General features: G+C 37.4%; 1 protein-coding gene across 4 annotated transcripts in view; it reads right to left on the bottom strand.

The window, feature by feature from the left end:
* The window catches only part of ARHGEF3 (Rho guanine nucleotide exchange factor 3), a 96,301-nt gene that overhangs the window by 34,061 nt on the left and 34,723 nt on the right, over positions 1 to 27,517 (bottom strand). For 3 of the 4 annotated variants that reach the window (XR_010744446.1, XM_066326732.1, XM_066326735.1), the window contains exon 3: positions 17,423 to 17,485. Coding sequence is in view for 3 of the 4 variants with exons in the window: in XM_066326732.1 (XP_066182829.1) it covers positions 17,423 to 17,485 (63 nt within the window). In the remaining variant the exon portion in view is untranslated. Of the gene's footprint in view, positions 1 to 17,422; positions 17,486 to 27,064; positions 27,252 to 27,517 lie in introns of those variants that run through there. The other variant, XM_066326734.1, reaches the window with a different exon arrangement.

Below are 27,517 nucleotides of genomic sequence, written 5' to 3'. Positions count from 1 at the left end.
GATGAAAAAGTGAGCAGACTGTTGGCATGTGAACACATTGCAATAAAGCAGAAGGAAAATGTTAATCCTTGTGTTGTACTTCAAGCACATTGTCACACACAGTACAGGTGTTTTCAGTGTGCTCTGCCAGCTCCCCTTGAGTTCACTACTCCATTCCTCCCTAAAACAAAACTCCAGGAAGAGAGCACAGACTGGGTGTTCAAGACTGCCGAAGGGAGTTGCAATGATAATCCACAAAGAAAAAGGGTTAAGTCCTATGAAACCCTAATGTCCAGGCACTACACTGATGAATACAAACTGAAAGGCTGAAAGGACAGCTTCATAAAAGCATAACTGTACAATAAAGATTGGAATGCACCTCATATCTGCAGTAGAAACATGGGTATATTATTACATACTCTTCTCTGGAATTTGGTGGGGTTTTTTTTGTACAAACACTTAGAGACTACCTGCTTCTGTTCCTAATTGCTTCCTCTAGATCTGGTATTTTTATTAAAATAAAGGATATCTATCCAAATGATTGCAGTTTTGCCACAGTAAGAATCCATCTATTTTGTTAGCCCAGGAAGTGCCATTTGTTTCAGTACATGCTATCTAAGAGCAGATGTGCATTAAAACGTGTCATTGCAGGATATATTAACCACATCACACGAATAAGCCAAACAGCTGAAATAAGAAGCTACAAGACCTTTTTGAACATGAGCAGCCTTCCTGATCTCTATGAAACTAAATCACCAGTCTGATATTACTTGCACATATGGAAAAGATACAATAACTGGGCAACAGCTTTTATGGAAGGCACAGTCTAATACCTTGCACTTGTTTTACAATTGCTACCTACCCTACTAGCACCTCTTTTTTGTCCTGAATTATACATTTACATGCCCACAGTATATCTACAGTAGAGTTTTGATCCAGATACTATTTCCCCAATATACAATAGCTTGAGGAGGGAAGGTTGCTTTGTTTGTGGTGTACAAGTCTGGATTTTTTTTAATCATTGCTTTGCCCTCACATTCTTTCTCAACATCTGCAGCATTTCAGCAGCAAAATCTCTAAATCAATCAGCTTCTGACCCAACATTTCTGTCAGAATTGTAATATTCCTCCCATCCTCTGCAAGCTCCAAGACAATCAAAACTCCTGTTAGCCTGTTTTTACATTTGTATCCAGATTATGAGAAAGCAGTTTTGAGTGAGAAATTGCAAATTTTCAAAAATAACAGTAACAGAGATAAACCAAATTAACAAATTACTACAAAGAGAGATATTCCTTGCAAAAAGAGAAAATAGAAAGACAGAAATCTTTAAACCTGATTCTGTCTCAGGTGTTAGGAGATGAGTAGCTTTCATTACGACTTCCTTTCCAACTCAGTAGGAAAATGTCACCAAACACCATGCTGAAAAATGACATCAGAAATACTGTCCAGTATTTCTCAGCCTCTCTCTAACCTTACAGAAGCATGAAGCACAAATCCAGTTTTGCCTCTGACTACAAAATACCCATGTACAGTTATCTCTGTAAGCACTATTTGCAGGCAGTTGGCTCAGGAATTGGACGTTCTTTGCAAAGAAAAGCTACAAAGATTTTGTACCAGTAATCCCCAAGTTTAAGGGATCATGGACAACAATGTTAAGCAAGTGGTGTGCTTACCAAAATCTTCAGGCTTGTAATTAGGAATTTTTAACAATTTTTTCTTTCATGTGACCACAAGAATCATTAAGTTGATCTCTGAGACAGTGTTGTCCATCATCCATAATCTCAGGACTGGGTTTTCAGTCCTTTTTACTAACTGCAGCAGCTGTATTTGTGAGGTGACCAATACTTGCAAAATATTGAACAGTTCACATTGAAAAAAAGAACAAAATAAAATAACTGAATTTAATGACACTCAATACCCATCCCCACCTCCCACACCCCCCAGTACTCACCAGTGAAAAAAGGGGCAATGTTTCTATAGAATGTTTCTAAAGACACATTTCAGAGATAACACTTTGACCACAGATTTTAGGATTATTATGTGATTGTTTTGTTAAATATTTTTTCCATATGTGAATGAATTCCAATACCTAAGACACAGTTTCCTACTGTATTCAGTTTTTTTAGGGTGAGGATTATGTCTTGTTTGTGAAACTGGCTGGAAGTTTCTAATGGCTCTTTTCAGGAAACATGCATCTGTTTTCCAAACCTGTTCCTTCCTAAATTTGCTAAAGTTGGCCCCAAAAATGTATCAGGAAACAAGTGGAGGATGAGGGGGATGGGCAAGAAACTTCAAAGACACCTTGTCTTAATTAAATCTCAAAGTGTTCCTTCTTCCTGTTGAAGTGAGTCACGCAGGGCTCTAGCTGTCACACCTGACAGGGGGAGGGGAGGTGTCAGCACGGGGAAGAGGTTTGTATTTCAGCTGCCTCCTGTAATTGGCAGCCTGGAATTAATTAATGAAGTGGAACCAGCACACACTTGAATGCAGCACACAATTAAGCACGGCAAGCAGTATCAAAAAACACTGCTGCTTGCTTTAATAGTCTTTTATTTTTAAAAAAACACGGAGAGGTAAAACAGGAAAGGCAAATGCCAATTAACAAAGACACGAGGGTGCCTCTGGCAGTCCCCGGTACCATCTGGGTCTCAGTCTGCTGCTAAGCTGTTACCTGAACAAGCAGGTACAGTGAGAAGGGTTATCTCACCTAATAAACAATAGCCTTTGCCATTTTAAATCTTTTTGTCTCCAAATTATTTTAAATATTCTGTCTTAAGCCATATGATTCATGTGGTTGTTCCAAGCAGTCTCAGCTGGAACCTCTCAGTGCACTGTATCAGCATTTCAACTACTAATTCAGCTGGAAACCAGGGTCAGGAATGTGTCAACTCCATGGATTCATCAGCTCATGACAGGAATGTCATTTCTGTAACCTTTCTTCTTGATCAGCTCTTAGTGCTCAACACAAACCACCTTCCCTTAGATGAGGCCAGATATTTAACTTCTGTATTTTAAAGAACAATCTTTGGAGGTGTATAAAGTAAAAGAAAATCCCCAGTTATTTTTGGAGCATTTCCTTCCATTTATTTTTGTTGTTAAGTAACAGCAGATCTTACATGCATGTTTTTAGTACTGGGTTCTGCTTTAGCTGCCCTGGCAGAGTATTTGCAAGGCAGCAGATGATTCCTTCACAAATCAATGTACCCAAACAAATCAGCACAAATGACTTTTGTAAATTTACAGCTACATTTCATAAATACCTACCAGATCCTAAGAGTGCCAGTGACTGCTGCTCACAGGGGAACTTACACCCATTTGCAGCTTCACTGAACTGCTGTCGATTCAGTTTTGCTATACATAAGCACCAATTCAAGTAGTTATTAATTCTATAAAGGAGAAAGAAGCCATTGAAACAGTTTTCAGGTGATGCCATTCCAAATTCACAAGTGCAAGCTTGGCTGGCTCAGACTGCTTCCCTATCAGGAAATTACAGTAATCTGAGAACAATAAAGGGTTCCTTCATTAGCTGCTGTAATCCCCAAGTATAAGACCTACTTCTTGCATATAGAAGCTTCCACGTGGAAGAGATGTAACATTTTAGCTTTTCTGATGATCCTTTAACAGACAAAAGATGCTAATATTACCACTAACAACTTGTTCCTTCTTCCATTTCCTTTTTCTTTACCCAATGGGAAATTTCAACTCTTTTTTTGGAATTACTTCTAAGAAGTGGAAGATGGTGTAAGGCAAAATGAAATGTCACAGCTTCATTACACCAGTGTAGCTGGACCTACATATATCGTAGCAACTATTTCATAAAGGCTTCATCAACTCTCCCTTTCCCACTTGCATATAGGTTTACCTTTTAGAATGACACATCATGCTACAAGAAAAAAACCTGAATGCTGCTGAATGCACCAATTTTTTGCTTCCTAAACTAAGGTCACTAAAAGGAAACTAGGAGATGACACCTTTACCACCAGTAAATCCATCCAGCACTTGTATATTTACAACTTTTTGGTCTGTTTAATGTTAAGAAGTACTTTATAAGATGTCCTAATCCGTATCTCTCACTTGTAGAGGGTTTTCTAGCCTACTTAAGTGAACACCACAAAGAGGAATTTATTTTTAAAGAGCACTAAGAAGTGACAAATGGGAGAAAATATATCCAGCAAGAGAAACATTGTTACTTAACTAATGGGTGAAAAATTATTAATATATTGACATGATGTATTTTTTTTGCTAATGTAAATTAAAACCACTAAAAGATGACAACAGTAAGGAACAGAGTATAGCTCTATTATTGCTTCTAAAGAAATTACTTTAGAAACAAGGCATTTCATTTGATGGAAGGAAACATTAATTCATATGGTGCCATGTTATGTCATATCCCCAGACACAGGCAAGAAAAAGTCTCCTTTGGGAGGATGGGTAGCACCTAATCCTACCCATGACCCGAGATTCCATTTAGAAAAATCACTGAATTCAAAAAAACAAGGTAGAGGAATGATCAGTGACAATGGCAACAAATATTAGCTGTCTCTGAGCAGGTAGTGTATTTTGGAACTTCTGTAAATGACACTGTTAAAGCCTATGTGCAGAAGAGTTCAAGTGAGATTTTGATAGAGGTGCTGGCTAGAAAGTATTCTGGCAAAAATCAGTACATTTAGCTGTGCTCTGAGGGCTCTAACATTTTGGGGTTTCTTTTTTTTTTTTTTTTTTTTTCCTTATTATATGAGAGAAGAGCATTGCATTGACTTCATGCAGTAAACTGATTTTAACAAATTTGTACTGAAGTACTTCCTGGCACTTTCACTGCATCGATGCACACTGCATCAAAGGACTGTCTCAACCACACCAGGTCCTGAAATTCTGCAACCACACCAAGCTCAATTACATCATAAATGAATAGAAGAACAGTAGTTTCCATTTCAGTAATATTTCCATATTCCTCTAAGTCTGATGAGTTAATTTTCTTAGTACCACAGGAAACCATTTCCTGCCATTTCCTTAGTACTAAGGAAAAATAGACTCATCAGCATTTTACAGGCAACAAAACCAAGCCAGAGAATAGGTGATACATGAAGTTCATAAGAAATATGTTCTGTAACCACAAACAGAATAATCTTCAGGCAATGTCAAACCAGCCCTCCACATCACTTTCGTGGCCAATTCCACACAGATATGGGCAGCAAGTTCATTATCATTATCATAAGCGTTAAAAACTTCATGTGAGCAGAAAAGGGCATAAAAAGCTGCTTATTCAGACCAGAGGTTCTAGTCTAAAAGCAAAAATGGCTTCAAACATCAGAACACTCACACTGCTTGAATTCAGAGCACATTTCATACAGAGTGCAGGAAGTCACTGTGCTATTCTAAGTGATGGTACAAAAGAAAAAGAAAAACTACAAAAGAAGCACAACTAACATCCTGTAAGCAAGAAACACCAGAATATAAAACAAGAAATCTCCCAGAAATAACATAATGTAAACAACATATTCAACACAACAATGCTCTGACAACTCTCAGCTTTACATCTTGGAGTTGACTCATTTGCTTTAAGTAAGAAGTAACTATGGAGCTTTCATAAAAGAGGTGAGAAACACTTCATCCAGCTATTTTGTACCACCTGTAAATACTTTCAGAACTTTAATTAATGGTTAATTAGTAAACACTGTAACAGACATTTGTGTAGACTCTCTAAGAATGCTTTTCGTCTCATAACAAACCCAGTTCACACAGTGTGCTCCTTTCAGTCTCATCCTGTTCACATCCCATCACATACACAATCCCCTGATGACCTCTGGATCCAACAATAGACATAAATTTGACAAAAAAACCCTTGATTTAGAAGATGAAATATCTGATACAAAGATATCTATAAGCAATAAATAAGACCATATGCCTATTCAAACTTGCAGAAGAGTAACTGCTATGACAAGATCACAAAAGATCTTGACCAAGTTTATCTATTTAAGCCTCAACTATCCCACCATGTCATTCCCTGTCTCATAATTCAAAGCTACAACAAAGCCAGTGAGATCTCTTGAAAGATAAAGGATTCATTAAAGGCCAAATAACACATACCCAGCTTTTACATTTCATTGAACAGCTCACCTCGAGCACTGAAAAGCAGAACCACAGAATTAGAACTTAGCCTTAAACTTAACTTTAGGTGAATTGTAATTTTAGCAGTGCTCTGGACACACTCTGTAATTACCAGGGTCCCTACACAGCCACCAGCTACACCAGCAGAAGCACATTCTTGTGCTACGTAAAATGAATTATTTAAAACTTTAATCATCAGTTATTTATCCACAGAATTGTAAAACTAAACCATCATAAATATGCTTTGCTTTACTTTATCAAGTGGATGAGTCACTCAGGCTGTACAGTGCCTCACCAGGTAAGTGCCCTGCATATATTAATATCAAGTTTGTTCTGAGCACAAGGATGACAAATTTACATTTCTTTACAAACATGATTCAGTACAGTAAGGTAATTTGGAAGGGAAAAATCTCAAATTATAAGTTTTAAGAGGAAATACACAAAAATTCACAAAGTGTTTTTAATCAGCATGCTAAAGAAAAGTCAGATGAGGGGACAATTGCTGTCTTCTGAATAACATTTTTAGAAAACCAAATCAAAAGTCAATTACATTCTCACAGTGAGTTAAAACTGAGTAGAACCATTAAGCACACAACAACAGATATTTAAATGTATTAAGTTACCTACAGTCAAGTTTGGAAATTAAACACTTTAGCACCTTTGACAATTCTATGCAGAAAACTGAATTCATCACTACCCAATCATCTTTAAAAAAAACCTGGCATAAAATTCTAAGTAATGCAAAAGAATATCTGTGGCAGCTAAACTGCCTGCATTCCAGTAAGGAGGGCTTTAAAAAGATTGTGGTTTGGTTTCCAGTTCTATCAAACGTTCATTAACGAAGCCTGATTACTGAGATAAATGAAGTGGATGCCTCCTTCATGAAGGAATTAAGCTCTTAGAGGCAAACAAAACTCAAAGGACAACCTCTACCACAAGTACAAAGCAAATATATACAGTTTAAATAATGTATTTTATGCACAAAAATAGTAGATTAAAGTCTGAACACTTCCCAAGACAAAGTCAAATCCTTTCAGTATTGCTTTCTTTGAGAAAAGTGGTAAAAAATATCAGCTAGACTGTTATAAACATTGCCTTAAGAATTAACAGATCAATTAAAATATAGACCTTTTAATCCAACTAATGGCTGATTTAGCAGGTAAGACAGAAAAGAGTACAGAGGAAGTAAATGAAAAATCCTCTAATATAGCAGTAGATTTACATTTTATCCTGCAAATGCAGAAATGTGTGAATGAATGCTGCAGGTTTACAGGAATTTTTTGAAATTTTTTGCTGACTACTTTTTGCAGTCATGTAAAAGAAGTTCAAATAAATGTAAATATCTCATCATTAGAGATGTTCTGTCCTCATCCAGGTGGGACAACTTTACAAAATACTCTTGTTCAGCCGTCTGTATGTAATTTGGCATATCTTAACCACCAAGAGTATTACTCTACAAGTTTTAGTTCTCTTACAAGTTTTAGTTCTCTTTTTTCTGCAGTTTTGTTTATCAGCAGTAGAGGTGACATGCTAATATTCTATTGACAAACACCTTCATACATTTGTAAAAAATAACGTATTATGTTGTTTTTGTAAAATATTCTTAAAGCATTTAGAAACCTTTGTTAAATTTCTATTTGCTGAGGGCTTTCCCCTCCTGGCTGCTTTCCACACCATGGAAAGGGAACAGGGGGCCGGTACCCTTCAGCTGTCCTGATTACAGATTTACAATGATAACAGAATGATAGAAAAAGCAGTAATTCTTTTTTCCCTGAGAGGTAAGAGGACCGAAAGGCTACCAAATTAATTGAAAAACCACTGCTGTGCAGAGATAATTTTCTAGGATAATTGTGGCATTACCACAGCATTCTAAGATTACCCCAGAGAATAGTATGAAACTTCTATGACAAATCACGTTACACTTCTCTGTTATAAGATTCGCCGCCTGCTTATGTCCCCCCACACTGTTCTGCACTGGAGTGGCCTGGGCTGACAGCCTGCATAGGGATGTACCCTTCCAACTGCAGTCACAGCACTGTACAGAACATTCCTCCAGGAATTTCTGCACTTTGGTCTCAAAGCAGGTTAGGAACACAAACACATATTTGTTGCATTTTTGAGATAAGGATCTGATCAAGAGAGAAGTCCAATGATCCACTGAAGGGTACACAGAAAATTTAATGCTTGTGAGGGAATAATAAAGCCAAATAGACCATGTAACCACAAATACAGTGGTGAAAGTGTATTTTACTGAGTGAAACTTCTTATCTCTCTTTTAAAAAAACTTTCACCAGCAAAAATTAGGAAGTACCTACTAGAATTTTTTTAACAGTAATCTTGTCTTTGTTTTCCTTGTTGCTAAGCTCTTGCTGAAGAAATCATTTGACAACAATATTCCTGCTCAGATGCAGTTTGTTTTAAAAAAACACAAAGCCTAGTATAAGAGGTTTCTTCAAAAGATAGCGGCAGATATAATCTATTATTTATTGAAAAATCACCCCAGTATATTGATGAAATTACTTTAACGTCACATAAGCTGAAGCAAAAATACCTCCTCTGACCTGCTTAAGGAAAAGGCATTGTCTGAAAGAACTGGTTATCTGTAGGTCCTGGCTATAGTAAAAAATACAGTATAGGATCCCCTGCCCATGTCTGTTCAGGGGATTTTATACTGACCTGAATGCTCACATGTAGTGTAAGACAGTCCTGAAACTGGTTTGTGACTGGGAAACCTTGTTAACAATAGACAGAGTAGCTCTAGGTTGGATTGCCTGCAGGAGTAGTAGAGGCTTCTAAAAAACACCATGCAAAACTATCTGTAATGAATAATTTCATTATAATTTAATTCAACCACCAGGAGATGGATTGGTCGATGCCCTCACAAGGCCTGTCCTAATGCTATGATGTACAGAGGCATCCTGTATTTATGTACAAACCTAATTTCCATTACAGTCAGTCACTTTTAGAGGCACAGCCAAAATGTAGCTGGCATTGCAGAAATTTATGGACTTTAACTATACAGCCATGCTAATTCAATGAAATCCTGACTTGGCTCCCCACTCGAGACTTCAGTAAGCACTGGACTATGTCAAACACTCCCAATGGATGTCATTTGAGGGGGAATGGGTCATCCTTTCCCTCTTCCATAGAATAAATACAGGTAGACTGCTTCAGTCAAAAGTTGAACATAACTTGAAAAAGCTCAACTCTTTGGCTCCAAGCCACAAACAGCACATTGCTTACCTGATTCCTTCATTTTTCTTACAAATTATGTCTGCACAGTCCATATTACAAATTCAATATAAAATACAGTTACCAATAATGATGTATAAAACTTAATTTTAGAAAATGTATGGCATTATACAATATTTATCTCTATAGAACTAATATCGGTTTTTATTTTGACCTCTAAATAAACCAAATTACAGTAACTCATTACTTGATTAAATTTCATTATGAAAACCTCCTCTGCAAATCTTCATCAAAACCAACCACCACACACATTGCTTAACAGATACCCAACTTCATAGCTGTCAATAACATCTGGCAAATTTCAGTTCACAAATGTTGCCCATGTGGAAAAGAAGCAAATGTCAAGCCTGTTTCTGTAACCCAAAAGTAATTTAAACTGAATTCAAACTTCAATTGCCAGTTTTCTGTTATGGAAGAATATCATAAATTGCACTGCTATTACTATACAAAGCAATTCTTTGAAATAGAACACAAACTTACGTACGCTACTTTTGACTGAATCAGAAAGATAAACAGTGCTACATGCAAATATGATATGAATTATATACTTAATATTTCAGCTTCATATTTCTGAAGATAAAGTTATCTTTCATCTCATATATTTCTCACTGAGGTAATTTGCTGCTGTTGAGAGCTAATGTGGATGTTTTTGATGAAACCTTTCTTATTTGGAGGCAAAACCTTAGCTCCTTTTCTTCTCTTTCGTCAGTACAGCCAAGGGAAGAAAATAATCAGCATCTCACGAAAACAGACCCCATCTAAGAACTGGTATCACCTGTTTCCACATTTGTATCAGAATTCTTCCACAGTTCCCAAGACTTCATCATAATCTAAGATTTGATCAACAACTAACCCCCATGACAAAACTATAAGGGATAGCTTTGAAAACCATCAGATTTGGGTTTTGTCACATCTTTCTTGCTCCACAGTTATACATATTTCCGTTTCAGAACCGTAACACTGAGCATGCCTCATTCAGAAAAAAAATTCGAAGAAAAATAATTTTCTAGGAACCAACAAGTTCCCCAACAAAACTCCCCAACAAGTTCCCCAACAAAACCATTTTGTGGATTTACTTCCTCCTCAGAGACTGCAGAATGCCAAGAATTGTAAAAATAAAGAATCTCAAAGCAAAGGAAACAGCACATACAACACATTGATGATGTTGTATCAAATAATACCTTGCACATGAATTTAAATAGGAGCAGACAAATCGATGCCAGCAAGTCACAGTAAGATACTGCAATAGTTTGAGCATTAAAAAAAAAAGTTTGTTTTAATGATCATACTAATTTAAGGTATCTATAGACCAGCTTTAATTTCTAGAAACTGGGTGAATATATGCACAAGAGATACATTTTCTTACTCAGTTCCCAAGTATGTTTCAAGAATGTTCAGTGTGTGTTTCCAAAGGTTCAGCATATTTGTACAGGCAGATTTGCACTGAGGATGTTGAAGTTCATCATGCACTCGCTGTCTGCACCAAAATAATCTGTGAGATTTACTGGAACAATTAGCCAAATTCTGAGAAATTGTTATATAAATAGAAAGTAATTGTGTAACTACACAGGAACTCTGAGGTCATACCAGAATGCAGAGGAGGGGAAAATGCAGCCTGACCAGCAATTTATACATTTCTCCAATAGAGCACTTGCAGGGCTTACCTGAAGAGAAATAGCAAGAGAATAACTAAACAGAGCCTTAAGATACAGAACATTACTCCAAATAATGCCAGCAGCAGACAGGGTGTAGTCTATGACAATCATGTGAGAGATAATTAATGGATTAAGAATAGTCACTGTATAATGTAGTCTGAATCCAGATGAGCACTGACCACCCTGCTGCATAGCAATATTCAAAGGTCATGAATAATTCAAACATATTGTATACATCTTTCTGGGCAAGCTGAAGACCTTTTATACTATGAACATTCAACAGACCACCGTTTATACAAATAAAAGGCCCAGATACAATATTAAAATATATATTTTAATTATCTTGACTCTGATATTGATGTGGAAGTAATCCTATCTAAGCTTATAAAGCTAGCTTGCCATACCTTAGCAATCAAATGTAATTGATTTTATAATTAAGTTTAATTAGGTCAAATAATGTTTCAGCTATACTGACTATTAAATACATAATAAATTATCACTTTGCACTAAAAGCAATCAAAATTAATGAACTCCGGCTAGTGTATGCAAATATAGCTTAAGTCTGGGTCCCTTTTTGTTTGTATTTTATACTGGGACATATTTTATTAACTTGCAAGTAGACAGATGAGCAGTAAGACATTGCCAGTTCACTCAATAACAAGTGACCATTTGGCATAGCTTAATCTTCAGTAATGATAACTGTTCTATATAACAAAAAGAAATAGCTCTTCTGAAATTTTACCCTCTTTATGAAACTGCTTTACATGTCTAGTTCATAAGGCATTTGTTTTATGTTCCTTCTCAATATAACAACAACAGCAACTACCATGAGTTTACAACAAATCTGCATACAACCAATTGCAGAGGAAAATTGCACACTATTGCCCTGATTCTTTTTCCAGATGGAATTTTACTCAAGTACAATTTTATTCTGAAAAGTCCAAGTTTTGTATTAGGTTTTACCAGCTTTTTGTTCTGGATATATGCTGAGTTACTTGTCATTTTACAGAGTAAAGGCATATGAGGCACGTTGTATCATCACCACTACAAGTTTTCAACCATGCAGTTATTCCTCTTATAATAAAAATTAAAAATGCATTGCTGTTAAGTACCTTGCTGAGTGCTCTGTGCAATAATCTCCAGATAACAGTGATCCAGATAATCACCACTTTGCTCAGTGTGATGTATTAATTACATTTAATAGCTATGGAATAAAGATAGGAACCAACTGCCTGTGTCTGAGTAAGAGCCCTCCAGTGCTGCACTAGGCTCACCAGAAGGTTGCTAATGAAGAACCACCACTAAATGAAGAAGCACATTTCAAAGCTGGGTTATGAGGAAAAAACAAACATCACAGCAGCAACAAGGAGCAAAAGCACATACAGAAATAGTCCAGAAGTTGCTCAGAATTTAACTAAGGAGGGAATATCTGCCACAGGAGGAATACAGAGCAGAGCTCATGGGGATGTTTTAAATACAAAAAAGTACTTTGCCCTCTATGATCTTTAAAGCTGTCTCAGTTTACCTGCCCCAATTCCCCAGCCTTTGAAGGGATACTAACAAAATCTGAAGTTTATGTAAGCCAAGTTAATTACATAATGTCTGTAAATCATGCATACACAGATTGAGAAGCTCATCACCATTTTAAGAGCACAAGCTGAAACATCACTGGCTGAGTTAACTGGGCAGACTGAAGTCCGTTGACTGAGTTAAGCCTCTCAGTGGAGGCCAACATGAACAAAGCCATGTCAGATATTACACACATTTCCCTTTAAATGAACTTCCAACCGCTGTGGCCTTGTATGTTCATGCTCTCAGCCCTCACAGTCTGCTGGCCACATCTGTCACAAGTTATCACAAACTATTTGACATTGAGGAGATTTGCAAATCCACTTCTTTAAGCTGGCAATAAAATGAGCCAAGTCCAACCACTCAGTTTAATAAGCCAGTTTATCAAGTCCCGAAGCATCAACACCAGTCCAGGTCACTAAACAAATACAAAGATCATTTAACATGCTTAGGTTACCAGTCCTTGTCCTGAGTCAGCAAAGCTCCAAGCAGTGTTTCCTGTGAAAGGAAATTCTGTCAGTATGACTTATTCTCTTGGAAAAGACAGGTATGTCTGGCAATGGTCAGTCATAGAAAAAATTTAAAATCTATTTTTGTAAAAGGATTGTAGGCACATGATGATGTAATTGGCAGATCTATATGGATATTGCTTTCCAAGATATGAAGCAATCCAGCCATTAAATAGTTAATATCCTCTTTCTTTGTCACCCCCCCACCCTCTCCTGGACAAAGGTGGCCTCCAGATGCATTTACACAAACTGGAATAGTGAAGACAGTAAAGATGGCCACATCTTTCCATTGCCAAGCACAAAACTCAGGCACATCCCAAGGTGATGCCTGTGAAACCAGTGCAGAGTGAATGCACCACGAGCTTTTTACCTCAGCAGCTCAGGGAGCTGGAGAACTGACCAGACCAGGAGCGATTCATCTCATGCAAACCAGACAGTGTGCTGCACAGGGGAGACTAATATGCTGATTTGTTAAATACATAAAAATTTTAAATAAAAAATATTTAGTAAAAATAACCAATTTTTTTTTACACAGCTTGAGACATTTATAATCTCTAAAAATTTAATGATCTACCATTATCCCAGTGAAAATCTAAATTCATAATAGGGAACATAGCATTCAAATTTTCATAGTCTTAGCCCTGAAAAAGAAATTAATTCATTGAAGATATACATATAAACAATTTGGCACATCTTTTCAAGGGCGTAAGAGAGCTTCTAGACTAAGGAGTCTGAACATTCAATTACTTACATCAGGATATAATCCGAAGACTCCAATTAAGCATAGAGCCCTCATTAAGTAATTACAAAACTGCCATTGCCTAGCAGAAAAGAAGGTGTTGCAGTGGGCTAATCAAAGTCTGCTGAGAATGGCCATGACAGGCTAAGGATGGATCTCAGGCCAGCACCATTTCCTCAGCAATAATGAAAAAAAGCTGTCCAGGGAAGTATGTGAAAGCAGAGTAAACACCTACTGACAGACATGTAGTTTGCTCTCCCAGACTCAGAAATATGCAACTTCAAGGGCTTCCTCAGATGGATGGCTTCACTCAGTCTAAACACTCTTGACGGGTTTTTCTTCCATTAACTTACCCTATTTGTTTTTTGAATGCCTGCAAAACCTCTGGTATCCACAACACCCCGTGCCAGAATTGTGCCACTGTGTGGTAGGTGAAATGGCATTGCTTTTTGCTTTGGTAGGAACCTTCAAATAGCTTTATGTTGCGTCCTTAGGCCCAAGAGAAGGAATAACCTCACACAGACCATTTTGCATCAAACTAATCAAGTGCCAATTTGTTCCCAGGATTATTTGATTTCAGTTCATATAAGTTGCAGTATATTTGACTGGTTTTTTTTCAAACAGAAAACAGTTACAAACTTTTAATTATTCTAGACACTTCTCCTCACCCCTTTCTTGAGCCCCCTCTCCATTTTTGGGAATAAGTTACTGGGTATGTGAGGAGTGGAGAACAACAGAGAAAGGAAAAGTGACCTTGTATAACATCGCCACAGCTGCTTTCTGTGAGGTATGAACTGATTGTTTTTGACATTTTCTGTCTTTTTGGTATGTGCCATTGCACATATGAGAACAAAAGACAGACAACTCTCTGCTTTGTAAAAGAAATCTTGAATTACCTACAATGTCAGCTATGGCTCTCTAAAATTAAACCCCAAAATGACACATCTCTCTCTACTCAACACATATAGCATTTAAGCACACATAGAGAACAAAATGTCTCTACAGGTAAGTATTCAGGCATGGACTGCTGGATTCCAGCCATCCCTTTTGTGCTACAACATTCCACATTGCAATTACAAGACCCTCCAGTATTTTCTAATCACATGAGACACTTGGTATTCAGTCTAGTTGCATCCTCAGCACAGTCTTTATCAGTAATCATAGGAAAAATATGATGTGAAAGGAAAAATCGAAGTTTATTTGTCACATCCAGGAGGCTCACAAAGGTAACAGTCCTCCTTTACTTGGGGGGATGATAATCTAATGGGTAGGAACATAAGCCATGAGAAAATGTAAACTCTTCCTGCCCAACTTGTTTTAATGTCAACAGCACCAAGTTTTGATGAGCACACTTGAACAATCACCTGAGGTTAAAAAACCTGAGGGTGTTGTTCTGAATTCACATGCCAGGCTCATTTCCAAACCAAAGGCACCTACCCTCTTCAAGTCAGTCATACCATGACAGTTTAAGTCTCCTGTCACAGCCAGAGGCAAACTGGCCTTACAGCAAGTCCTCTCAGTGGTGAGGGCACAGGATGTATCACATGCTGAACAGGAACCTGCACTACTGCAATGTAGAAGAGTTCAGGGCAAAGTAAGTTTCAAAGACACAGGAGACGAGATAGTCTGTACAGCATAAATCAATCAGCACTTCCTGGTAACAGAAGGTTACAGAAGGTTTTACAGAAGTAAAAGGGGTGACAGGCTTGAAGTTATCTCAAGAAAAAAAAATCAACTAGTATTTATATAAATTGTATATTTAAATAAACTGATCATTCTTCAAGATACAATGCGTACCCTTGATATGCTTATGGGATATTCCCCACTCTACTGACGTGAGCAATCCTGAAGCACTGTAAGGAAAGATTCAAACTTCTTCACACAGTCATTTCTCACCCCTATTTTCTAATACAGACTCCAGCATGCACTTAAATAGTCAAGGTCTGCACTGGTGACAGTGGGAATAGTTTTCCTAACAGCCCTTCACACATTTTATTGACAAGATCCCTCAAAAGTAGGCATTTAGAAATCTTATAATGAAAATCCAAATTCAGTAGTTTTATTAGTCATTGTCTTATAGATCAACATTTAGTGAGTTACTTTATCCCTTCTCTGATTCATGTTTGTCTTGCTAGTAATAATTGGTAACATAGAAAAGCAGTACTAAGAAAATAATATTTTATAAATTATAAGTGGCATTTAATAACTGCAAATGAAGGATATTGCTATTATTATTGTTGTATCTATTGCTCATCAGCAAACCATAACCCTCACTTTGCTCAGTGCTCTGTCTGTATTTCCGTGGGGCAAACTCAGAGGTAAGATCACATTAGATCACCCTCCTCCAGGAGTTCTTCTGTTAGTAGAAACTGTCCCCTTAAAGCAGTATTTAAATCTTTAGCTATTAGCCAAAGGAGAAGCTATATTCAGCCCAACAGATTCTACACGAGGGAATTTTACCTAATTGTCTTAATCATAGAAGAATAAAATACACGCTTTTTCCAGAAATGTGAAAATAGTTAAACCCAGCATTTACCACCCCAGATCAGAGTCAAGCATCAAAAAACAATCAATTTTTTCCAAAATAATAATAAATAGTCAACAATTTCCAATTTTCCCTGAAGAACAACTCCTATAAAACTCCTTTAAAGGAACAGAAATTCCTTTGAAGTTGGGCCCAATGTAAGGTCTGAGAACATTAACTAATATTAAAGTATTAGCTCACAGACAAGGTCAGGCTACTGTGGGATTATGATTTCCAGAATAGTGCTGGATTCTACCCAGCTCACTTGAAGTGCCTGCAAGAGCTTGCGTTTGTCTGCAGCCATCCAGGCAGGTGAACCCTTAAACGTAAATAATATTGCAAAGAACAGGTATACTTCAAACCAAAATGAACATCTGATCATTAAAGAAACCACAGCACTAAGTTTGACACTTGCTAATAAATTAAACTGTTAGAACAAACAGTGTTTATTCTCTATTTTTTCCATTACGTTTTCTGTCTGTACTACATGAGAGGTCTACAGCTGACTGTAAATAAAACACTGAACAGAAGGAATGGCAAAATTTCCTACCTCTGTTTTAGTTCCATGGATTTGAAACAATAACTTCAGGTGTAGCCTTATGTCACAAGTTTACAGGAAAAACAACATTCATTGCAGTTTACTGCATAAGTACCCTCATTAATACTTTGATTCAACATCCACCATAATCAACAGAAAGAGTTTGGTTCTTACAGCCTGCATTAACCACCACTGACAACTGAAATGGAATTTCTCATACACCCACTCAACAGTATAAAAAGTCTGTATTTAAATCTTGCATTCACAAAGCCCTTTTATCATGTTAATTATTTACTAATAAGACATTCAGTGCTTTACAGTAAACTGTCATTATGACTTCATTTTTCTCTTAAAGATTTAGTACAGAAAATGAGAGCAGTAATGTAACAAACATTTTTTTCATAACAAGCAGAACAAGTTATTCTTGGTATGTATGAAAGCAACACAGCTGAGAAGATGGAACAGGCTATTTCAGAGTACTCCTAATAGCCATGTTTCAGTTTTAGGGGGTAGAGAGGGAGGGCAAAAAAAGAAAATTAAATTACTCACACTTGTATCCAGGCTGCAGATACTGATTGTATCTTCATCTTGAGTACTCTGTTTCCGTTTTTTCTATAAAGCAAAATGAAAATACTCAGTTTTGATGTACAGTACCAACTGCTATTGGCTTGATCCTGAAACAAATATATATCATGATGCCATACTCATGTATATATATTTAATTTACTCTCATCATCATTATAATCACCATGTATGTGAATATAAACTCTCTTTTCACAAGTTGAAAAGCTACCTACTAGCATGCCGTGAATTAAATACTGTTCCTTTTTCTGCCAATATAGGTTCACTTCAATTAAGAAACATAGTTCCATCGAAAAGCACAAGTAATTATTCCATGTTGGAAACTGTACTTTGGCACTTGATATGAACTTTTGTAACTAATGAGACTGCCAGGAAGAGAAGCTCATCGTTTGTGCTGAAAGCCTATACTTAAGATTTTTCAAAGACAATCTTCAGCAATAAAGTCCTATGCCCAGACAGTCAATATAAAAGGTGAGGACAAAAGATGAAATGTACTGCAGGAATTACATTAGTCTGTGTTAGGTTTCACTCTCCATGTCATAGATTGCATTCTGCTCCACATTCAGGTGTTGGGTTTGCAAATGACAAGCACTTCCTCTTGTCATTTCACAGGTTCACCACAAGATTAATCTTCATGCACTTTAAATAAGTATGAAATGTCATTTCACAGAGCTCTGAGTTTTCTACCAGGCCAGGAAGATTCAGGAAACAAGAGAAGTCACAGAATACGTGATTCTTATTTATCCAGCTGTGTTATCTTTTACTGTCAACCAGAAAGAAGCAGGCACACATAACTATAGCTAGGGATATAGTTTCCAGTCTACACAAGTGAAAGATGAGCAATTTAGAGACCAAAAATCCCAGACAGATGCCACAGGGAGTTCATAGTTGATGGGATGCCCAAAGCTCAGCTAAAAGGCAGAAGGTACACACAATGCAGGTACTTTTTATTTAAAAAAACAAAGCAAACAAAAAAACAACAGAAAAATTGTATCCCCATCCCCAGTGTCCATGCTCCAAGCTCTTGTGAAGCCAGTGAAACAACTTCAAATCTACTAGCTCAAGCCTATGGTTTCTGAGAACTATTTCTTCGATGAAAAAAAAAAAAAAGATAAGGAATATTTATCACAAAATCCAGAAGTTTTGATTTCGAACACCAAAACTAAACTCTTGGTGTTGAAACCTTTGATATTTACTCACTGATTTTTAGCAATCTTTGACTCATTTAAATAGAGTTTTGCTTTTTTTCAGAAAATAACTTCTGCTACATTTTTTAAACAATGATTTCAGCCAGCAACAGCTGTGTTTTACCATCATTATTATCCAGAAACTGGACCATGAATTCTGTCTCCACATTACACAGTGAGAAGTGTTTTATCAAACATAATTCTTCAGCCTCAGACTAAGCACAATCAAATCCCCTTTACTGTTACAGTAGGCTTTTTTACAACAAGTTAAAGGACTGACAAGAACACAGAAATTTCTGGACCAGATCACACTGAGCTATGAACAGAAATATCTGACATAATACTGACTTATTCTGTATCAGTCTTTTCTAAGGTTTGTTTTTTTCCCAAAGGATAAACTAACCTGAATTACTATTCTAGGGTTAGCAAATGTGAATTCATTGTGAAAAACACAAAAAAGGGATGAGATCTGTCAGGTCAGTACTTTGCCCAGAGGGCAACATCGCCTAAGATTCTAGTGAACATGTTGCAGACTGTTCTTCAAACCTAATTAGAATTCTAGTGACCCAAATGCATGTATCCTTTAGTTGTACTAAAAAAAAAAAACCCATATATTGATTCTACTTCAGCCTACACCGAGTCTTTATTTCACAAAAAAGAAATTATAAAACTGAAAAGTACCAGCCCTCCTACACACTGGACACAGCTTTCATTCTAAAAACGAAGGGCATCTGGATTTGGAATACAGCTTTCTACAAGAGAAGGATAAATTAAAATAGTGCATGGATCTGGTGTACCTGAGTCTATACTAACTGATGCTTCTTGTGCATGGTTGGACAGGATGCAACTGCATTCACAGCTTGGGATGGTGTTGCTTTAAGTCTGTCATCTCAGACTTGATTTCACTGCTACTGGAGTGTGACAAATGACCACACACACAACAAATAGGCAGCTCATTTGTTAAACAACCAACTATAAGATTCTTACTGCAGTCACATGGCTACAGATTAACACAGAAGTTGGCACTTCCAACATGATCCAACTCTAATGAAAGTGGATTTAGATTATAAATTACATAATATGAAGTACAATTGTACTAGGCAAGGCTACAGGATTGAAGTAAACTTGAATGAGGCAGGACATGGTTTTACTGCAGAGGGAAAGTTACCCAACAGCTATGTGTGGGCTTTTCACTGCTACATCCAGAGCAGCTGTCTGGGTCCAAAGCACAGAGGTATCATGGCCAAAGCAGTGGCCATGAGGACAAGCATCCACAGCAAGGCTATTCAGGTAAAGCACAGTCCAAAATGGAGTCAATAGGAATTAAAATATGCATATCCTAATTTGAGACAACCTCTTCAGTTATATAACTAAACATCAATACACTCCTGAGGAACAAATCAGTATGAACTGTGATGTACAGACCGAAAGCAATGAAATGAAAAGATGAGTAGAGTGTAGGAAAAGCAATTACATATTGAGTAAGTCTGGGACAGCCTCCACAAAACAGATCTCTTACTGTACCTCATACTTCATTGTGCTAATCAAAGTATCATTCCTCACTTTATTTTAGATCTACTTACTGAAAAGTAATACACACTCAATATAAAAGCTACTGAATAAAATGTTGTCTGGAAGCTTGCAAATATTATGCTCCTTATGTTCTCGGCTAGTCTCAGTGATTATGCAACTCCAGTCATTTCATATAGAAATTGTTAAATAGTAACCACTGCAGGCAAGATTAATGATTTAATATTTCTGAGAGTTTCAAGGGCTATTACCATTGTATAAGGCGGAGGCAGAACGCCATGGCAAAAAAAAAAAAAAATCCAATAATTGAGCTACTAGGTCACAGATAAATTTCTTTGCCCATAATAAGTGGATTAGAAGCAAAGATTGCAGTGGATATTGTGCAGGGACCATAAGGTGCTCATTAAATTAATCCCTGCTCTTTGTGAAGATCTTTTCCCCAAAGGGGTTACAAGTCCTGTCTCAGCTGTCATAGCACAATGCAACTGACCCCTGAATCTGCCACGTCGCACAAAATCACCCCTTAATTGTTGCTCTCCACTTTATGTTTTAACTCACACAGCACATGAAGCAACACAAACCCCTTAGCAGAGCAGCCCAGAAGCTCAGCCTGGTGTAGCAGCCCCTGTCCTCAGTCCAGCCCTGCTCCCTCACCATCCCCAGCACACTCTGACATGAGAATGTGCCACTGCACCCATGTGACACGCTGAACACAGAGCACTGTGCTAACTCCACACAGGGCTCTGAGCAACAGACAAATGCCATCTCACCACAGGGCATCTCTTTATTAGAATTTGTAGGTACATGAACCAAACTAAATTGAAAAATGTTAAGATGCTCTTTGTCTTGTGGGAAAACAGAAAAGCTTGGAACACTTTGATAATCCTTTTTATTGTACAGTATTTAGAGACCTTAAAAAATGGGTACATGCCTGCATGGAAACAGTAGCAAGTATGTGTTCTGATCAGAAATGTGTCCATGCTTTCTGACTTACCATATAAAGTGCATTACCTGCATCTGAACATGCACCTCTAGGCTGAAAAAGCTCTTTGTATTATATTTTGAATCCTAATGTTTGTGATACTGTTGCCCAAATGGTTGTGCCTTTATACACAGTTACAGAGACAGGACACTTCCTGGCCTTAACACAGCAGGAAAGAATTGCTTTCCATAATTATCTCACAGGAGATCGTAAGGTAAGATATCCAATTATATATTAAAGTAATGACTTCATTAAAGGAATTAGAGCAATAAGACATTGTTATAAGGAAGGCTGGATTAACATAGTCTCTATCACAGGGTTTTAATTATCAGTACCACAGATTTATACTTCACCACCTGGGAGATGAAATGCAAAGACACACAAAAATAGCTTGACAAAACCCATCCTGTGATGGGAAAGGAAATGCTTTTCAAAAGAGTCACTGACTTTTGTTAAATCATCTCTCCATTCAAAATGCTTAGAAATGTGTCTGCACACAGAGTGGTATCAAAATAATTAACAGTTCAAGATAATGTATTTGCACATCATACCCTTAGACCTTCTTAGTCACAGACCAACTCATTTCAAAATCAAACACTAAACAACTTTTAGCCTTTTTTTCATACAGAAATCTATACTAATGAAATAGACTTTTCCCATGCCCCCAAAATAAAACGTCCAAAACAGAAAAATTAGAAACCATTCAATTAGTCTGTATTTCAGATTGCTTTCATACGAAAATATTTTTTGAAACAGTCTTTCCAGAACATACATCTGAACACACTAATTGGAATACTGCTAATTACTAACACACAATACTGCTAATTGGAAGAAAACAACTTTGTAAATAATGGAGTTTTGTGATTTAAATAAATGTAATTAAGTAGAAGTGCATAAATACACAGGTACACACACACATATAAAAATAGATATATATGCATATAAAAATGTATATACATATACCTTTGTAATTTGCAATAATGCAGAAAAGGGAATACCATTTAGCTAACAAAGTTGTGTATCATTTTTACTGTTGAGAAAAAAGCAGGAAGAGATTCACTGCTCTGGGCCTTATGCTCCTCCTTACGTAGCTTAGTGTACACTTTTATCAGGGACAATATCTGTATCAGACTAAATTAAAAAACAAAACCACACAAAGTAAAACCATTTGAAGACATCAGGTAGAGCAAAAATGAAATTGCAAGGGATTAATGTAGAATGACAGGAGAAAACTGATCAAATACTTAATAAAAAGTCAAACATCATAGGCCAGGTTTAAACCACACTCCAAAGGGTGTATTACATTTGCATTATTACATGATATTTTTTTTTTTTAAATTTTAAAAAGCAATCAATATCTCCTAAACCAGCTGAGAACATCTCTACATCTACAAGGAACCTTATCACCCAAAGCCTGTTGATGGCCTTATGCCCTAGGAATCACAGCAGTGTTGAAGCAGCTCGGAATAAGGCAGGAGCACATCATCATTTCATTATACAGAGACATCAAATCACAACAATCATCCAGATTTCCATGTGAATTTCTAGTCACACTTTCTATACAACTTTTTTTTTTTTTTAATCTGGTTAGCTTATTAATTCTCTTGATGTGCAAATACTTTTTAACAGCAACATCCACATGTGCATGCTCAAATACAGATGTGCTCTTCTAAGCACCCTTCTAATTCTTAAATCTCTAACATGTACAGAAGCTGGTATGGTCAAAAGAATATTCCGACACTACAATTCTCATTATTTTTTCTTTGTAGTTTGTCAGTGCATCCACACCCATCCAACCAACACACTGATCTCTCTTTAAAAATCTCCAAAAAGTACTACTTGCTAACACCGTATTTATTATTTTAATGACTCCTAAAGCTCTGCTGTTCCTCCTGTGCTATAAGATCTGTTTCAAGCTTTCACTGTTTCCATTTCAAATTCACATTCAAATGACCTCAAAATTCTCAAGCTCTCAGTTAGTTACACCACAGAATATAGAGGACTTAGGACAGTCTGTGAGGAAGCACAAATAGTACAAAACAGATGTTAAGAGGAACGCAAAAAGGGAGGTAGGACGAAGAAAAAAGTACAAACTGTCAATTAGTCAGTTCTCCTGACTAATTTAACATGTGTCCAGAAGTTTAATAGATGACACAGTCAGCAAACAGAAAGGTTAAAACATTTCATTTTAGTCTTCCTAGTACAAGAGGAAAGTCTAAAAACTTCAGCATTTTTCTTACCTGGTGTTATTACTCAGTTAATGAAATATGCCTTGGATCTAGCTTAATTACTAGGCAAGAGATTAATAACCTTCTGTTAAGGTTAGCTGATGATCACTAATTGAACATTTCCTGCCACGGGTGATGGGCTATAATCCCACCAAGCAGAGTTCTTCTAGAGGAGAACTATAAGAGACAGCAGTGACATTGTACAATCCAGCTCCAAGCCAGAATGATACTGACCCTGAAAAAAAGAGTAAGCCTCTCACAGGAATTACACACTTTCCATCTTATTCCTGCTGCACTGTCATTCAAACATTTAAAATGTAATAAAGGCAGAGATTAAAAAAAAAAATATCAAAGAGCTTCAGCCTGGCTGATATAATGCACAATTCTAGAAAGTCTGTATAGCAGTAGAAGATGACATTAATCACACAAACAACTCTGTCTGCAATCCCCAACAAGACAAATCAATTTCCTGTTGAATATGGAGCTCGGCTCTGAGATAACCAATTACAATTTCACCAAAAAAAGTGACAATTCACTCCCTAGAGTTTAAGCCCTTTCAGAAAGATGGATCTTCCATCACCTTTAAAGGTCAGCCTCTTTTCCTTTCCCACAGCCTGTCACTCACCTTCATGGCAAGACCAGTGAGCCCTGTTCATCTCCAACTTCTGTGGCTGAACCACTAACAAGAGTTCGAGGGATGGGGAGATAAACATCTTAAAACAAGTTTCCCCAGAGCATGATGCTTTTTTTAGCTGAATAATGGATCATATATGCTTTTGGAATTGTAGTATCAGAATAGTGAATTCTAATGCCATTTTTTTGGAAGTCCAGAACCTGTTACCCTGCATTTCAGTATCACAGTTCTTTATGTTATAGTGGCAAAAGGGACTTGGAACCAAAAGTTCTTTAGTGTTATAATAAAACTGGTTTCCTTGTACATTTCCACCTCTCTCTGCTGTTTGGAATGCCAGAGACATCCAGGTTTCATTTTCTAAAGAGTGACACAAAATCCTTAAAATCACTGCATTTAAGGAGAAATGGCCAGAGATGACCCCACTGCACAGTCTGCACTGAGGCTGGGACACAGCATGGACAGTCCAGCTTCCCACACAGCACACATCCAGCTGGCAGGAGCCTGGATACTGGTGTTAGGAACAGAACTTGCTTGTTCCTGAGAGTCCAAAGAAAACAAACAAATGAAAAAACAGACTCTGCTCTGTTACAGCACAGCAAAAACTGCAATGGAGGTGAGGTCATCTCTGCCACTGATGACTTTCACACTTTTCGAGCACTTGCAGGAGTCATTACATCTCTGCTGGCCAAAATGGCAGCTCCTTGGCAGCCTCCCCTCGCCACAGCCAGCAGGCTCTGCTTCTGCACTCCTCACTGTGATGGATTGGAGATTTCCCGGCCAATGTAATGTAAAAGGAACACTGAAGTGAACAATGAAATGAAAGTTATATTCAATGTGTTTAACATTAACAACAGGAAATGGGTGTGAGTGTACGGGATGCTGTAAGGACAAGGATTAGCACAGCTTTGTTTGAGGACTGGTATTTACTCTGTATTTAACCTTCTTCCTTCCCCTTTTTGGAAGACAGGGGAGAGTATCAGTAACTGGAATCTAGAACAGTCAAATGCACTGAAACTTTTGCAAACTTTACAGTAAAGTCTAAACCAGATTCAGCTAAATAAGTGACATTTATTTCTTTCCCATAGGAGTTTTTTGTTGCATGAGAATCCTTTCTCAGCCAGAATCTGAGCACTTCTACATAAATAATGCTTCTAATTAACACAATCTAATGATTCTAAATGCAGCTGGTATATAAATAAAAAATAAGATGAAATATAAGAGTCCATACACTACTTAGATTCAGCTTCTGTTCTCTCAAACACTTTTCAGGTGGGATTTTTCAGATCCAGTTCTTTATGTCTCCAAGTAATATAACCCGTCAGCATGCAATCCAGCATTCCTGGATTCCTTAGTCTTCAGCAAGCTGAAGTGATGAATTTGCAGCTCCATGCCTTGTATGTTTGTGCTGAAAGAGTTTAGCATAGGATGGGTTGTAAAAGCAAGAATAATCAAAGCTGGGGTGTTTTAATGCTCCCACTCTATCCTTAAAGGTTTTGTGCACTTGCAGGGCACACAGGCTCTTGAACATCGAGTCACAGAATCCTTAGGTTGGAAAATCCCTCTGAGATCACCAAGTCCAACCATTAAGCCAGCACTGCCAAGCTTACCACCACTAACTCACGTCCCTCAGTGCCACAACTACATGGCTTTTAAACACCTCCAGGGATGAGGATTCCACCACTGACCTAGGCAGCCCATTCCGGTGCTTGACAGTGCTTTTAGTGAAGAAAATTTCCTTAACATCCAATCTAAACCTTCCCAGGTGCAACATGAGGCTCTTTCCTCCTGTCACTTGTTACACCTGGGAGAAGAGACTGACCCCCACCTGGCTACACCTTCCTATCAGGTGTTGTACATCCATAAGGTTTCCATATCCTTGATTTGCCTCACACTACAGCCCCCCACCTTGATCACATATTTCTAAGAACATCAAAGTACAGTTTTAGTCAACATATAAATAAATATTTTGAAATAACTTGGATTCCTAAATGAGAGGATGCTCTCTAGTTTTCCAAGAAAGGATCCTGTAAACTGGGGCTGGAGCTACAAAATCTGAAATCACATCTGTTCACTGGTGTCTTTAACAGACTACTCTTATTGACATATAAACCATCCAAAATCAAAGCTTGACACAAATCATTAAGAACAACCAAGTACTAAATCCTAACCACTGCAACATGTAAGATAGGAAAGTTTTTATACAGCAGTTCAAAATGACAGATTTTAATTCTATACTTTGTTCTACACTTGATGAATATGACCATCAGGAAGCATTTATCCCCAAAATAGCTAACCTGAATCTCCCTTGCTATGAAAAAAGTCCATTTATTCCTGTGCTACACTTGGCAAATACAAAGAAAAGTGCCCACCTTGCAATTCACAAACACTCAGAGATAAACCTATATCCACATCTTGTACCATCTTGTTTTTCTGTACACAAGATGGACTAAATCTTTTAAATCTCCCTCAAAGGCTGTATTTTCTACAGCAAGTTATTTTCAACCTTGCTACTTTTCTGTCCACATCTCTCTGAAGCACAGTGTCCATAAGAGCTGCCAGTTTTCCAGGTGATACCACATCCACATGCTGCAGAGCAGAATGATTCTGCAGTGTAAATACACTGTAAGTAGGAAGTGTTACAGCTTTCCCTTTGACAAGGGAGACAATAATGCATATTGCTACAAATATTCCCTTTTAATCCCTAGGATCAGCTAAAATTGACATTTTCAGGTTAGGAGACTGAGGCAGAGATGTGTACATGAGTATGACAGATAAACAGAAGCAAAGACCTAAACCCATCACCCTGCAGCAACAAATGACCAATACAGAGAGAAAAATAAACAGTCCTCCATCCCATTGGGAGTAGCAGAGTATATTACCTCAACCTTTAGCAGATTTTTTCCTTACCTAAGGAAACATTCCTGCCAAGCGACATTTTGGTTTAATCAATACCCAATCTTAAATCCTGGCATTCTTGGAAAGAGTATCTGTGCAATTCCAACTTACACACAAACAATAAAAAGTTACACGATCCCGATTCACTCTTACCTGATGATGCACAAACAAGCAGCACCACACCATGAGTTATTTTGTGTCGTACTCAGATTTTAGCAGGTTTCTAATTTTCAGCGTGACAGTGGAAAGTCTTTGCTACAAAGGAGTCCCTATGTCTGTCCTTCAGTTTTCGGCAGGAACTCCTCCCCATGCAGGCACAGTTTGCTCTCGCTTCCTGTCATGCAGTGCACTGCAAGTGTCAGAAGCTGATCTGCACACTGCTGTGTCTATCCCTGTCGTGGTTTTTCTCTCACGTGCTGGTTCACAACAATATTTCAAACAGACAAAAGCGTTTTACAAACAGCCAATAAGTGAGCCGCACCAGTATGGTGAAGGTAAAGATATCACTAACAGGTTTCTAAAATAACAGGTAGGTGTTTGGGAACTTTGAGCCTCAGTAACTGAAACAGTCCATCTCCCACCTGTGCAATTCTTAAACAGCAGCAA

The sequence above is a fragment of the Sylvia atricapilla genome, chromosome 11 (genome assembly GCF_009819655.1).
Source record: "Sylvia atricapilla isolate bSylAtr1 chromosome 11, bSylAtr1.pri, whole genome shotgun sequence".
Taxonomy (NCBI): Eukaryota; Metazoa; Chordata; class Aves; order Passeriformes; family Sylviidae; genus Sylvia; species Sylvia atricapilla.
This window is presented reverse-complemented; position numbering and strand designations above follow the sequence as displayed.